Below are 13,666 nucleotides of genomic sequence, written 5' to 3' on the forward strand. Positions count from 1 at the left end.
TAGTTTTAAATAATTTTTTAATTTATATGAAATAAAGACAACCCATATAGTAGACTTACAAATATTCTATTTCAAATTATATTCAAGACTAACTATCTTTCAAACCATATTCATGAGTGTGATGATATGTGCTTTGGCAGTTTTCAAGAAATATCAATCAAACCGTAATTAAATTTCAACGTATCGGCTACACATCCACTGAGCACCTCCTTTTGCAGTCAGCATTGGACTAAGTGCTTAAGGACAAGTAGTTTGATGCAATAAATTAAATACACATTTAAGACATTATTCACAGAATTCTTGGCATAGTTATTTAAGTTCCTCCTGTTGAGAAACTTGAGGTTTGTGTTTTCCTTCTTTCAGTCCCAAAAGCTCCGTTTTGAGTTCTCCAGGCTTAGGTGGAATTTCAGGTATGGTCTGCAAAAAAAAAAAACAAAAAACACAAATGTCTAACCCTTAATAAGGCTGCAATTCAATGTAACCTGAAAGATTTTAAAGAGTAAAAAATAACAAAAAGTTCCCCTACTTGCTACTCAATGATAGATCTTTATGATGAGAAGCTCTGGTTGATCTAAGTCCCTTTCTAACCCTGTGTTTATGAGTCTATCATCCTGGCAAGGTCTTCGGTATTACGTACTGCAGGACTCACAGAGGATAGCTGGCATCGCAATCAATGGACAGGTTCACAGCTTTGAATAAAACTTTCCACATTTGGAAATTCACTCCTGCACCATCTACTGACTCTCTACCATGTGCCTGGCATAGAAAATAAGCGTTAGGAATTAATTTATAATTCAAAAATATTAAGTGCCTATTATATGCAAAGCATAAAGCAGTATGCAAAAAAATACAAAATCCTTGCATTCAAGGAAGGTATTCACAGAGTTGTGCATCTATCACAATACATTTTAGAACATTTTCATTACCCCAAAAAGAAACCCCATACTTATTAGCAGCCACTTTCATTTCCATACAACCCTCCCCCACATAGCCATAGACAACTATTAGTCTTCTTTCTGTCTACATAGATTTGCCTATTCTGGATATTTTCTATAAATTGAACCATATAATATGTGGTCCTCTGTGTTCTTTCATGTAGCATAATGTTTTCAGGGTTCATCAACGTTGTACCTTGTATCAGTATTTCATTTTTTATTACTCAATAATGCTCCATTGTATGGATATACCATCTATCCATTCATCAGCTAATAGGCATTTGGATTTTCTACCATTTGGATATTATGAATGATACTGCTCTGAATATTCATATACAAGTTTTTGTGTGGATATGTGTTTTCACATCTATTGGGCATAAACCTAAAAGTGGAATTGCTGGGTCATATGGAAACTCTAATGTTTAACTGCTTGAGGAACTACCAGACTTTTCTGAAGCCACTGCACCATTTTATATTCCCATCAACAATGCGTGAGGCTTTCAATTTCTCCACATCCTTGACAATACTTGTTACTATCTGTTTTACTACAGCATTGTAGTGGATGTGAAGTGGTATTTCATTGTGGTTTTGATTTGCCTTTCTCTGGTGGCTAATAGTGCTGAGCATCTTTCTATGTACTTACTGGTGTTCAGAAGATGACTTCTGAACAAAGACATGAAACAGGATGAGGGAGCCAGCCATGCAGTTACCTAGGAGCATTTCAGGCAGATGGAACCACAGGTGCAGAGGACCTAAGGCAGGAGTGTGGCTTCATGTTCAAGGAGAAGCAAGATTGTCAGTATAGCCAGTACAAAGTATTCACGGGGAGGTTAAGGGGAGAAAAGGGCAGAGGAAAAAGGGAGTGGGGAGATAAAGTCTCCAGTGTTTTTCACTCTGAAATGGGAAGACACTGGAGAGTTCTGAGAAGAGTGGCATGTCCTCATTCAAGTGTACAGAGATGACAATGGTAGCTTTGCTGAGAATAGACCACAGGAGAGCAAGAGTGGAAGGCAGAAGACAGGTCAGGAAGCTATTACAACAACAGGTGAAAGTGACTGACAGTGGATTGAATTGGGTAGTAGCAACAGAGGTGGTGAGAAGCAGGCAGCATCTGGATGTACTTTTCAGGTTAATCCAATGGGATCTACTGATAATGTACAGTATGAGAGAAGAATTAAAGACAACTCCTAGCTTTCAACCTGAACTACAAGAGTCATCTCCTTTGCTATTCAGATGATCTGAGATGGACAACTAAAACAAAGCACCTGTAGCAGTTCTCCCCAATGCAGCACTAAAGCACAAGTCTGGGCAGTCATCATGGTATCCTCTGTTCAACTCTGCCCAGACCTTCCAGTTCTCAGATTGAAAGACTTGTGATCCGGCTTTGTTACAAAGAACAAAGTGGTTAACAACAGTGACAGTAATTGCTGGAGCAATACCAAAAGACATAGGTAAAGAACATATAAATGCTAATGAAGCACACTGCTTCCGACACACAGCCAGCCACCTGGGCCTTCAAGTTCCTACAGAGATACCTCATTGCCAATGTCACCAACCAGTCAAACTGAGGTGGCCTTAGACCCTTCAATATGGCCCTTCTAAAGACTGTGGCTTCATTCTATCTCCTCCCAAGGTACAGGTAGCTGCTGTAACAACCCTTGCACATTCCCAATTATAATGAAATGGGTGAATCAAAGGTCAATTTCCCAAGGGCAAATCCCAGGCATTCCTTCTTTTGCAAGGCCTGCCTGATGTCTATTCCTGCACAAGCTATACACTAAACTGCATTACTGTGGAAGGTTCTTGTTCTTTGTCTCCACTAGGTATCCCTGATGCTCAATAGAACCCTTTTTAAAAGAAAAGCACTCTGAAGTTGTAAGAAAGAGCTCTTGCAGCACTGTTTGTACAAAAACTACATACTACCTAAATGTCAATAAGGGATTGATCAAATAAATGTCATAGTTATATTATGAAATACTATGCAATAGTTAAAAAGATTTAATATACACAAACGTCTATTTATGTAGATGTTAACCAAAACAAGGAAGCTGCAGAGAAATGTGTACATGAACTCCTATTCACATGAAGGAAAAACACTCCACAAACTGTGTGTGTGTGTGAGTACACACATGCACAGGTGCATTCGTCCATTTTGCATTGCCCGAGGCTGGGTAATTTATAAAGAAAAAAGGTTTATTTGACTTGTGGTTCTGCAGGCTGTACAAGCATGGCACCAGCATTGGTCCAGCTTCTGGTGAGGCCTCAGAAAGCTTTAACTCATGGCAGAAGGCAAAGTGGGAGCAGGTGTAACATATGGCAAGAGAGGGAGTGAGAGAGCAAGCCAGGCTCTTTTAAACAACCAGCTCTCGTGAACTAATAAAGTGAGAACTCACTCATCACCACAGGGAGGGCACCAAGCCATTCATGACGGATTCGTTCCCATGACCCAAACGCCTCCCACCAGGCCCTACTTCCAACATTGGGGATCACATTTTGGCATGCAGTTTGGAAGGGACAAATATCCAACCCGTATCAGTGGGCATTCAACACCAGTGAGAAGAGGCGAAGGATTGTCACCAAACAAGACACAGTAGTTACGTGTGGGGAGCAGACAGGAGAAAGCAGGTTATAAGACAGGGGGATTTTCACTTTTTACTCTACATACTTGAACTCAGTTTGAATGTTTTACAAGAGTACTGGATTATTCTATGAACAGGAGCGAAAAAGAGACATACCAAACAGAAAGCTTGGGTTTCAGATCCTTCAATCACCTCATTAAGCTGTGTGACTTTGAGAAATCAACTTCACTCTTCTCAACCTGTTTCCCATGTGAAAACAGGAATTACACCTACAAAATTGTAGTGACAATTAACTCATGTTAAAAATACAAATGGGCCAGGCACGGTGGCTCACGCCTGTAACCCCAGCACTTTGGGAGGCAGAGGCAGGTGGATCATTTGAGGCCAGGAGTTCAAGACCAGCCTGGCCAACACAGTGAAACACCATCTCTACCAAAAAATAGAAAAAATTAGCTACACATGGTGGTGTACGCCTGTAATCCTAGCTACTCAGGAGGCTGAGGCATGAGATTTGCTTGAACCCGGAAGGCAGAGGTTGCAGTGAAATCAGATCACACCACTGCACTCCAGCCTGGGTGACAGAGTGAGACTCCAACTCAAAAAATAAAAATACAACATAAGTGCAAATACAAATGGAGCCAGGCACACTGGCTCACACCTGTAATCCCGGCACTTTCAGAGGCCAAGGTGGGAGGACTTCTTGAAGCCAGGAGTTGCAGATCAGCCTGAGCAACATTTTGAGACCTTGTCTCTACAAAAAATTTAAAAATTAGCCAGGTGTGATGGTGCACACTTGTCATCCCAGCTACTTAGGAGGCTGAGGCAGGAGGACTGATTGAGCCCAGAAATGTGAGGCTGCGGTGAGCTGTGATTGCACCACTGCACTCCAACCTGGGCAACAGAATGAGACCTGCCTCTAATTTTTTAAAAATTATTTTTCATAAAAATTTATTTAAAAAGAGACACTAATGATTGATTCTCTGTAAGTGTCACCTGTCCAGGCAGAGTCCAAACAGAAATGACTGCTCCCAATACTGTGCTCCAAACCACTATTCACACCTATAGCATAACAGCACATTCTTATAATCATCTGCACCATACTTTCTCATCTCCACCTCCCCAAGACTACAATTCCTGAAAAGAACCTTCAATTTCAGTTCCTAATTTAATGAATGCTTATTAAAATTAATTTAAATTTCTCCCTCCTTTGAATACCTATATTCACTCATCCTTCATTCGACAAACGCTTATTGAGTGTCTGCTACATTCCAAGCAGTTGAGATACAAGAATGCACCAGACAGACAGAGTCTGGAGCTTACATTCTACTGAAGCAAACTGACAAAGAACAAATGAATAGACAAAGAACTGCAGACAAGTGCTCTATGGAAACAAAGGATGAGACGGAATCGCAGAGGAGGAATTCTTTGGGAGCTAGCCCAAGGACCCTCATTGCTAGAGGAGAGACTTGAGCTAAGACTTTAAGTTCTGAAGAAGGAAACCAAGCCAAGTTGTTGGGGGGTAGTGGGGAGGAGGACATGCCAAGGATAAGAAAAAGAATGGCCCCGAAATGGGGACAGGTTTGATGAATTAGAGAAACAGCAAGGAAGCAGGTGTGAATGTTAACAGGGGAAAGAACTGGTAAAATGGTGGCAGATGGGCCACAGGTAGGCAGCGGCCAGACTGTGTAAGACCTCACAGGCCATGCATTGCCCTAGACGCAATGGGATACCATCCAAAGGTTTTGGGCCCAGAGCAAATGTGATCCTAATTTCGTTTAAGATCACTTTTGCTGCCACAGGGAGAATGGAGTGGTCCAGGAGCATCTGCATTGCTAATAAGGGAATGCTTAAGGCTGGGTAATTTACAAAGAAATGAGGTGCATTTGGCTCAAAATTAAAACATGAGCCCTCCCGCACTCACCAGCTCCGGTCGGTAGTATCTGTGCACCACTTCTGCCCCTGCGCACATGGCCAGGAGACTGGCTGTCAACATTTTCAGGTAGGTGGACGTGGGCACGCCCGCGGGCATGGTCGGCAGGCTGGACGGGGAAGGAAGGGGCAGTGTCAGAAGTTCCAGCTCACAACTACACCGCGCCAGGGCTGAGTCGCTCCAGCCAGCGCTGGACACGAGACACACGGCGGCGGAGGTGCGGGAAGTGCGCGGTCAGGGCACCTGGGTTCTCGCCCAATGCCACGCCTCGGTTTCCTCCTATATGAGCTGAGGGCAAGGAGAGAACGAACGCCCTCCAGGCCGAGGCCCAGTCCCAATCGTTTATCAGTGAGGGGCGCTGGCCTGCGGCATTAAAGCGAGCTCTTGATCAGCAAGCGGAAGGCCGACACCAGGTGGTTTCCCCGCGCCCCTTCTACCTCTAGAACTGTGGACTTCACTCCCCTCTGCCCCTATACATGCGCCCTAGAAGAGACTGTACCGCGAACTGCAGGGATGCTGGGCAACCGCTGTAAGGGCAGAGGAAGCAGACGGCAAGCGTGCCGGACCCAAAGTACAGTGACTGGGGATCGCACCGGACAGGAAAGCAAGAGCGCTGCCGGCGCAGGTGCGTGACGCAGGCGGAAGTGGGACGCTGGGAGAAAGACACTGACTTTTTTTTTTTTTTTAACCAATTCCTACACGTTCTCAGCCCCAGGCTCCCAGCGCCTCCATCACTCTCCCTATAGTTAAATTTTCCTGGCAGATGTGGAGTCTAAGGCCAGGCCGTGGACTATTATTACATCATTTGTACTTTCGTGCACACAAAGGATATCGCACGCCTTTACCACTTTTTAGGAGGGATGGAGTCACACATTGAGCATTTGCGTGCTTTTACGTGAGGTCACCCTCCTGTGACCTCTTGTGAGTTAAGTTAAAGGCACTCACTGTCCCTGTGTTTGGCGTCTTTTGATACCGGAAATAGAGCCACATCCAGACAGCTGTGGCCTTATGACCTGGTGCTACTCGGAAACGGGAAATCTGAAATGGACATAATATAATCCAGGCATTTTTCGATTGTTTTGATTATGGGTTGATTTTTAAGTAAAAGGTTAGTGCAAGGGCCGGGGACGGTGGCTTACGCCTGTAATCCCAGCACTTTGGGAGGCCAAGGCGGGCGGATCACTTGAGGCCCTAAGTTTGAGACCAGCCTGGCCAACATGGCAAGACCCTATCTCTACTAAAATATATATATATATTTAAATATATATATGTATATATACACACACAAAAATTAGCTGGGCATGGTAGCAGGCACCTATGATCCCAGCTACTCGGGAGACTGAGGCAGGGGAATCGCTTGAACCCAGGAGGTGGAGATTGCAGTGAGCTGAGATCGCACCACTGCACTCCAGCCTGGGCAACAGAGCAAGACTCCGTCTCAAAAAAAAAAAAAAAAAAAAAAAAAAAGTGCAAGCCTAAATTCTGAAGGATTAATGTTGTATGTATGACAAATCACAATACTCATATTTTTAAAGAGCTTTATAGAGGTATATTTGACATACGATAAACTGCACATAAAGTATACAATATGATCTTTGACATATGTGAGACCATTACCATAATCAAGATAATGAACATACCCAAACCCTCAGATGTTTCTTAGTGCTTCTTTCTACTTCCTCCCTCCTCCACGGCCTTATTTCCCTGGGTAATCACAGATCTGTTTTCTGTCACTATAAGTTAGTTTGCATTTTCTGGAATGTTACATAAATAGAATTATACAGTATGTACTATTTTTTTCTGTTGCTTATTTCTTGCAGCTCATTTTTTTGAGATTCATCCACGTTGTTGCATGTCTTAGTAATTGACTCCTTTTTATTGCTAGGTGGGTTTAGACTATAATTGGTTTATCTATTCAATTATTGGTAAACATTTTGGTTGTTTCTAGTTGTTGGTGTGTAAATAAATAAAATTTAAAAGATGTTGGAACCTAAAAAAAATACTGTTAAGCTTTGAGAGAGATGTGACTAATCTGAGTACATATGGTTACAACTTCTGTTCTCAGATTATATATTAACTCACATTCTTTTCTTGTTCTACACAATGACTAGAGAAAATTAAATGACAGTGACAAAAACCTCCTGCCTTCTTAATGACCCTTGTTATGATTAATTTGCCCTTTATTGTCCTGCTTTGCTGAGACCAGATAACAGAAAACCCATGAGTATTACACCCTCTGTAAAAAATGTTAAATGCACCCTTTCCCAAAAAGAAACACTGTGTATAACCAACCAAATTTCTGTAACTTTGTGCCAATCTTGTATGAAAAGTGTTGAAATCCTGCTAAAAACTCCTGTCTCTGCCTATACAAATGAAATCTTACCTTTCTTACTTCAGAATGCTGACTCCATTCCTTTGGAGTTGGTGTTTCCAGGTGGTCCATTCTTATTCTTTGTGCTTGAATAAACCCTCTTTAGGTTAGATTTTGACCCTTTTGGTTATTTTAGGTTGACACTGCTTGTATATGAGAAAGACTGGTATAGAAGTCTTTCTGATAACACGGGCTTCCATTTTTATTAGGTACATCTCTAGGAGAAGAATTACTAGAGCATATGGAAGGTATATATTTAACTTTTTAAGAAATTGCCAGGCCAGGTGCGGTGGCTCACACCTAAAATCCTAGCATTTTGGGAGGCCGAGGAGGGAGAACTGTCTGAGCTCAGGAGTTTGAGACTAGCCTGGGCAACATGGTAAAACCCCGTCTCTACTAAAATACAAAAATTGGCCAGGTGTGGTGGTGTGCGCCTGTAGTCCCAGCTACTCAGGAGCCTGAGGCAGGAGAATTGCTTGAACCCAGGAAGTGGAGGTTGCAGTGAGCTGACATAGTGCCACTGTACTCCAGCCTAGACGACAGAGCAAGAGTCCGTCTCAAAAAAAAAAAAAATTAATTAAAAAAAAAAGAAATTGCCAAATGAATTTCCAAAGCAGCTATACAAATTTATTATTTATTTTTATTTTTTATTTTATTTATTTTTTTGAGACAGAGTCTTGCTCTGTCACCAGGCTGGAGTGCAATGGCACAAACTTGGCTCACTGCACCCTCCGCCTTCCTAGTTCCAGTGATTCTTTTGCCTCCGCCTCCCAAGTAGCTGAGATTACAGGCACATGCCACCATGCCCAGCTAAATTATTTTTAGTAGAGACGGGGTTTCACCATGTTGTCCAGGTTGGTCTTGAACTCCTGACCTCAGGTGATGCACCTGCCTCAGCCTCCCAAAGTGCTGGGATTACAAGAATGAGCCACCATGCCTGGCTATTTATTAATTAATTAATTCATTCATTCATTCATTCTCAAACAGTCTTGCTCTGTCGCCCAGGATAGAGTGCAGTGGCATGATCTTGGCTCCTGAGTTCAAGCGATTCTCCTGCATCAGCCTCCTGAGTATCTGGAATTACAGGCAGGTGCCACCATACCTGGCTAATTTGTATAATTTTTAGTAGAGACGGGGTTTCACCATGCAGGCCAGGGTGGTCTCAGAACTCCTGACCTCATGTGATCCACCCACCTAGGCTTCCCAAAGTACTGAGATTACAGGCATGAGCCATCACACCTGGCCGAGCTGTACAATTTTACATTTCCATCAGCAGTGTATGAGACATATGAGACATCCCCATCCAGTTCCTTCAAATCCTCTCCAACATTTGCTCTGGTCAGTCTTTTTTATTTTAGCTATTTTAATATGTGGGTAATGGTTTCTCATTTTGGTTTTAATTTACATTTCTCTCATGACTAATGATTCAGATATTTTCATATGCAAAAAACAAAAATAAAAACATAAAAATCCTTGGACACATACCCCACACCATATTAAAAATTGTAAATGGATTACAGACATTCATGTGTTGATAGTCATATGCTGCATAACAACATTTCAGTCAATGGACCACATACATGACCGATGGCCCCATAAAATTACAATGAACCTGAAAAAAATCCTATAGCCTAATGACATCATAACTGTCAAACACCATGTGTTCATGGTGACGCTGGTGTAAACACACCATGCTGCCAGTCATCTAAAAGTATACCACATACAATTACGTACACTACATAATACTTGAAAATAAATCTTGTTACTGATATATCGATTTACTACTATGCTTATCTTACAGTGTACTCTTTTTATTCTTAAAAAAAATAAAAAAAAGTTAACTGTAAAACAGCCTCAGCCGGATCCTTCAGAAGGTATTCCAGAAAGCACTGTTATCAGAGGAGAGGACGACTCCTTGTGTACTGCCCTTGAAGACCTTCCAGTGGGACATGATGTGGAGGTGGAAGACAGTGATATTGATGATCTTGACCCTGTGTAGGCCTAGGCTAATGTGTGTGTTTGTGTCTTAGTTTTTCACAAAATTTTTAAAAGTAAAAAAAAAAAATTAAAAACAGAAAAAAGGCTTATAGAATAAGGATATAAGAAATGTTTTATAGCTGTACAATGTGTGTTTTAAGCTAAGTGTTATTACAAAAAGGTCAAAAAGTTTAAAAAATTATAAAGTTTATAAAGTTACAGAAAGCTAAGGTTAACATATTATTGAAGAAAATTACTTTTTTATAAACTTAGTGTAACCTAGGTGTGCAGTTTATAAAGTCTACAGTAGTGTACAGTAATGTCCTAGACCTTCGCATTCACTCACTGACTCACCCAGAGCAACAAGGAGTCCTGCAAGCTCTATTCATGGTAAGTGCCTGCTACATTTTTTATCTTTAACACTGTTTGGTTTGGTTTGTTGTTGTTATTGTTGTTGAGACAGAGTCTTGCTCTGTCGCCCAGGCTGGAGTACAGTGGTTCAATCTCGGCTCACTGCAACCTCTGCTTGCCAGGTTCAAGCGATTCTCCTGCCTCAGCCTCCCAAGTAGCTGGGACTACAGGCGCCCGCCACTGCACCCAGCTAAGTTTTCTTTGTATTTTAGTAAAGATGGGGTTTCACCATGTTGCCCAGAGTGGTCTTGAACTCCTGAGCTCAGGTGATCCACATGCCTTGGCCTCCCAAAGTGCTGGGATTACAGGTGTGAGTCACCATGCCGGGCCTAATACTGTATTTTTACTGTACCTTTTCTAAGTTTAGATACATACTTACTATTGTGTTACAATTGCCTACAGTATTCACTACAGTAACATGCTGAACAGGTTTGTAGCCTAGGAACCACAGGCCATACAATATAGCCTAGGTATACAGTAGGCTGCACCATCTAGATTTGTAGAAGTATACTCTATAATATTTTTACAATGACAAAATCACCTAGTGACATTTCTCAGAATATATCCTATTGTTAAATGACAAATGACCCTATTTTCTTGTGCTCCTATTTTCTTTGCTGATTCATCTGCTCAAATCTTTTGCCCATTTTTAAAACTGAGTTTTCTTAGGGGTTTTGAGTGTTCTTTTATATGTTCTGGACACAAGTCCTTCATCAGATATGATCTGCAAATATTTTCTCCCAGTTTATTGCTTTTTATTAATTTTTGAGAGAAGTGTTTAATTTTAATGAAGTACAATTTATCAATTTTCCCTTTTGTATTATATTTTAAAAATATAACCCAGGGTCATAAATATTGTCTTCTATATTTTCTTCTAGAAGTTTTACAGCTTTGGGTTTTACATTTTAAGTCCATGATCCATTTTGTTTTTTTGTATGGTGTGAGGTATAGGTGAGGCAGGAGGCGGCACTTGACTCCCAAGGTGGAGCTTGGATACAGGACCGGATTGAGGAGCAGCTAAAATAGGGAAGACGTGGAAGCTCTTCTCCATAAAACACACCAACTAATGTGCCATGTCAGTTTAATTTTGTCATGGCAACACCCAGACGCTACCACTCCTTTCCATGGTAAAGACGCAAAAGTTACCTCCCTTTTTCTAGAATTTCTGCATACTCAGCCCCTTGATTTGCATATAATTAGAAGTGGGTATAAATATGACTGAGAACTGCCTCTGAGCTGCTACTCTGAGCACACTGTCTATGGAGCAGCCTTGCTCTGCAGGAGCAGTCTTGGAGTTGTAACACTGCTGCCTCAATAAAACTGTTTTCTTCTATCATCAGCTCACTCTTGCATTATTTATTTACTGGGTGACACTCCTGGGCTAAGGGCTTGCTGCCCTGCATCATGGGTACAACTTTGTTTTGTTTTTGCATATAGATATCTGAACTGCATTTGAAGCTTAGTTGAAAATCAGTTCATCACTTGTCCATGTATGTATGTGTCTATTTCTGGACTTTATTCTGTTTCTGTTGCACTGATATATTTATCTTTCTTGATGCCAATACTACACTGTCTTTTTTTTTTTCTTTTTTTTTTTTTTTTGAGACAAGGAATCATTCTGTTGCCCAGGCTGGAGTGCAGCAGCATGATCTCGGCTCACTGCAACCTCCACCTCCTGGGGTTCAAGCTATTCTCCCATCCCAGCCTCCTGAGTAGCTGGGACTACAGGCATGTGCCACCATGTCTGGCTAATTTTTGTATTTTTTAGCAGAGACAGGGTTTCACCATGTTGGCCAGCCTGTTGTCAAACTTCTGGCCTTGGGTGATCCGCCTGCCTCAGCCTCCCAAAGTGCTGGGGTTACAGGCATGAGCCACTGCACCCGGCCAACACTGTCTTGATTACTGTAGCCTTATAATAACTTTTAAGTCAGGCAGTATTAGCTCTCCCAGCTTTGGTTATTCTAGATCTTTGCATTTCCATATAAATTTTAGAATCATTTTGTCAATTTCTACCCAAAAATGCTTACCTGGATGATGGTTAGCATTATATTGAATCTTTAAACATCTTCACAATATTTGGTCTTCTGATCCATGAATACAACATATCCATGTACTTATTTAGTTCTTACCCAATTTCTATCAGCAATGCTTTTCACTTTTTATAATACAAGTCTTGCATATCTTTTGTCAGCTCTATCCTCAAATATTTCATCTTTTTGATGCTATTGTGAATGGTATTTTTTCTAATTGTTTGTTGTTAGTACATAAACTACAATTGATCTTCCTACACTGATATTTTATCTTGCAACCTTGCGAATCTCACTTATTAGTTGTACCAGGTTTTTTGTAGGTTCCACAGGATTTTCTACATAAACCAGCACTTGAGCAATGAATAAAGATGGGCTTTTTTTTTTTTAATAGCTGTCATTTATCAATCTTGAGGAAGTTCTCAAGGAAGTTCCCAGTTCTGTTTCTACGTTACTAATTTTTTTTTTGAGACGGAGTCTCGCTCTGTCACCCAGGCTGGAGTGCAGTGCTGCAATCTCGGCTCACTCCAACCTCCGCCTCCCAGATTCGCACCATTCTCCGGCCTCAGCCTCCCGAGTAGCTGGAACTACAGGTGCCCGCCACCACACCTGGCTAATTTTTTTTTGTATTTTTAGTCGAGATGGGATTTCACCGTGTTAGCCAAGATGGCCTCAATCTCCTGACCTCATGATCTGCCCGCCTCAGCCTCCCTAAGTGCTGGGATCACAAGCATAAGCTACCGTGCCCGGCCTGCTAAAAGTTTTCATTACAAATCAATGTTGGATTTTGTCAAATGCTTAAACCACATCTATGAAGATAATCACACTTTTTAAAAAATGTGTTAATGTGATGAATTATACAGACTGATTTTCAAATGTTGAACCAATTTTGTATTACTCAGATGAACTCTACCTGGTTAATTTTGTTTTTTATATATTATTGGAATATATATATATATAGTTGGATTCAATTTGATAAATTTTGTTAGGAATTATATTCATGATAGTATTAGCCTGTTGCTTCTTGCCACATTTTTCTACTTTTGGTAATGAGGTAATGTTGCCCTTATAGAATGAGTTGGAAAATGTTCCTTTTTCTTCAATATTCTGGAAGATCTTGACAGGATTGGTTTTATTTCTTCCTTAATTGTCTGCTATAATTCACTGGTGAACCCAGTTGGGCCTGGCATTTTTGTTGTAGGAAGGTTTTTGTTTTTTTGTTTTTTTGAGACGGAGTCTCGCTCTGTCGCCCAGGCTGGAGTGCAGTGGCCGGATCTCAGCTCACTGCAAGCTCTGCCTCCTGGGTTTACGCCATTCTTCTGCCTCAGCCTCCCCAGTAGCTGGGACTACAGGTGCCCACCACCTCGCCCGGCTAGTTTTTTTTTTTGTATTTTTTAGTAGAGACGGGGTTTCACCGGGTTAGCCAGGATAGTCTC

General features: G+C 41.4%; 1 protein-coding gene across 4 annotated transcripts in view; it reads right to left on the bottom strand.

Annotated features, from left to right (window-relative positions):
• UQCC6 (ubiquinol-cytochrome c reductase complex assembly factor 6) overlaps positions 1-13,666 on the bottom strand; it is an 18,977-nt gene continuing 5,311 nt past the window's right edge. For 2 of the 4 annotated variants that reach the window (XM_037996615.2, XM_008004460.3), the window contains exons 2-3: positions 5,436-5,553; positions 1-417 (exon numbers count right to left, since the gene is read on the bottom strand). In XM_037996615.2, coding sequence (XP_037852543.1) covers positions 310-417; positions 5,436-5,543 — 216 coding nt within the window. In that variant the 5' untranslated portion in view covers positions 5,544-5,553 and the 3' untranslated portion in view covers positions 1-309. Of the gene's footprint in view, positions 418-5,435; positions 5,554-5,881; positions 6,069-13,666 lie in introns of those variants that run through there. The other 2 variants (XM_037996614.2, XM_008004462.3) reach the window with 2 other exon arrangements.

The sequence above is a fragment of the Chlorocebus sabaeus genome, chromosome 11 (genome assembly GCF_047675955.1).
Source record: "Chlorocebus sabaeus isolate Y175 chromosome 11, mChlSab1.0.hap1, whole genome shotgun sequence".
In the NCBI taxonomy this organism is placed as follows: Eukaryota; Metazoa; Chordata; class Mammalia; order Primates; family Cercopithecidae; genus Chlorocebus; species Chlorocebus sabaeus.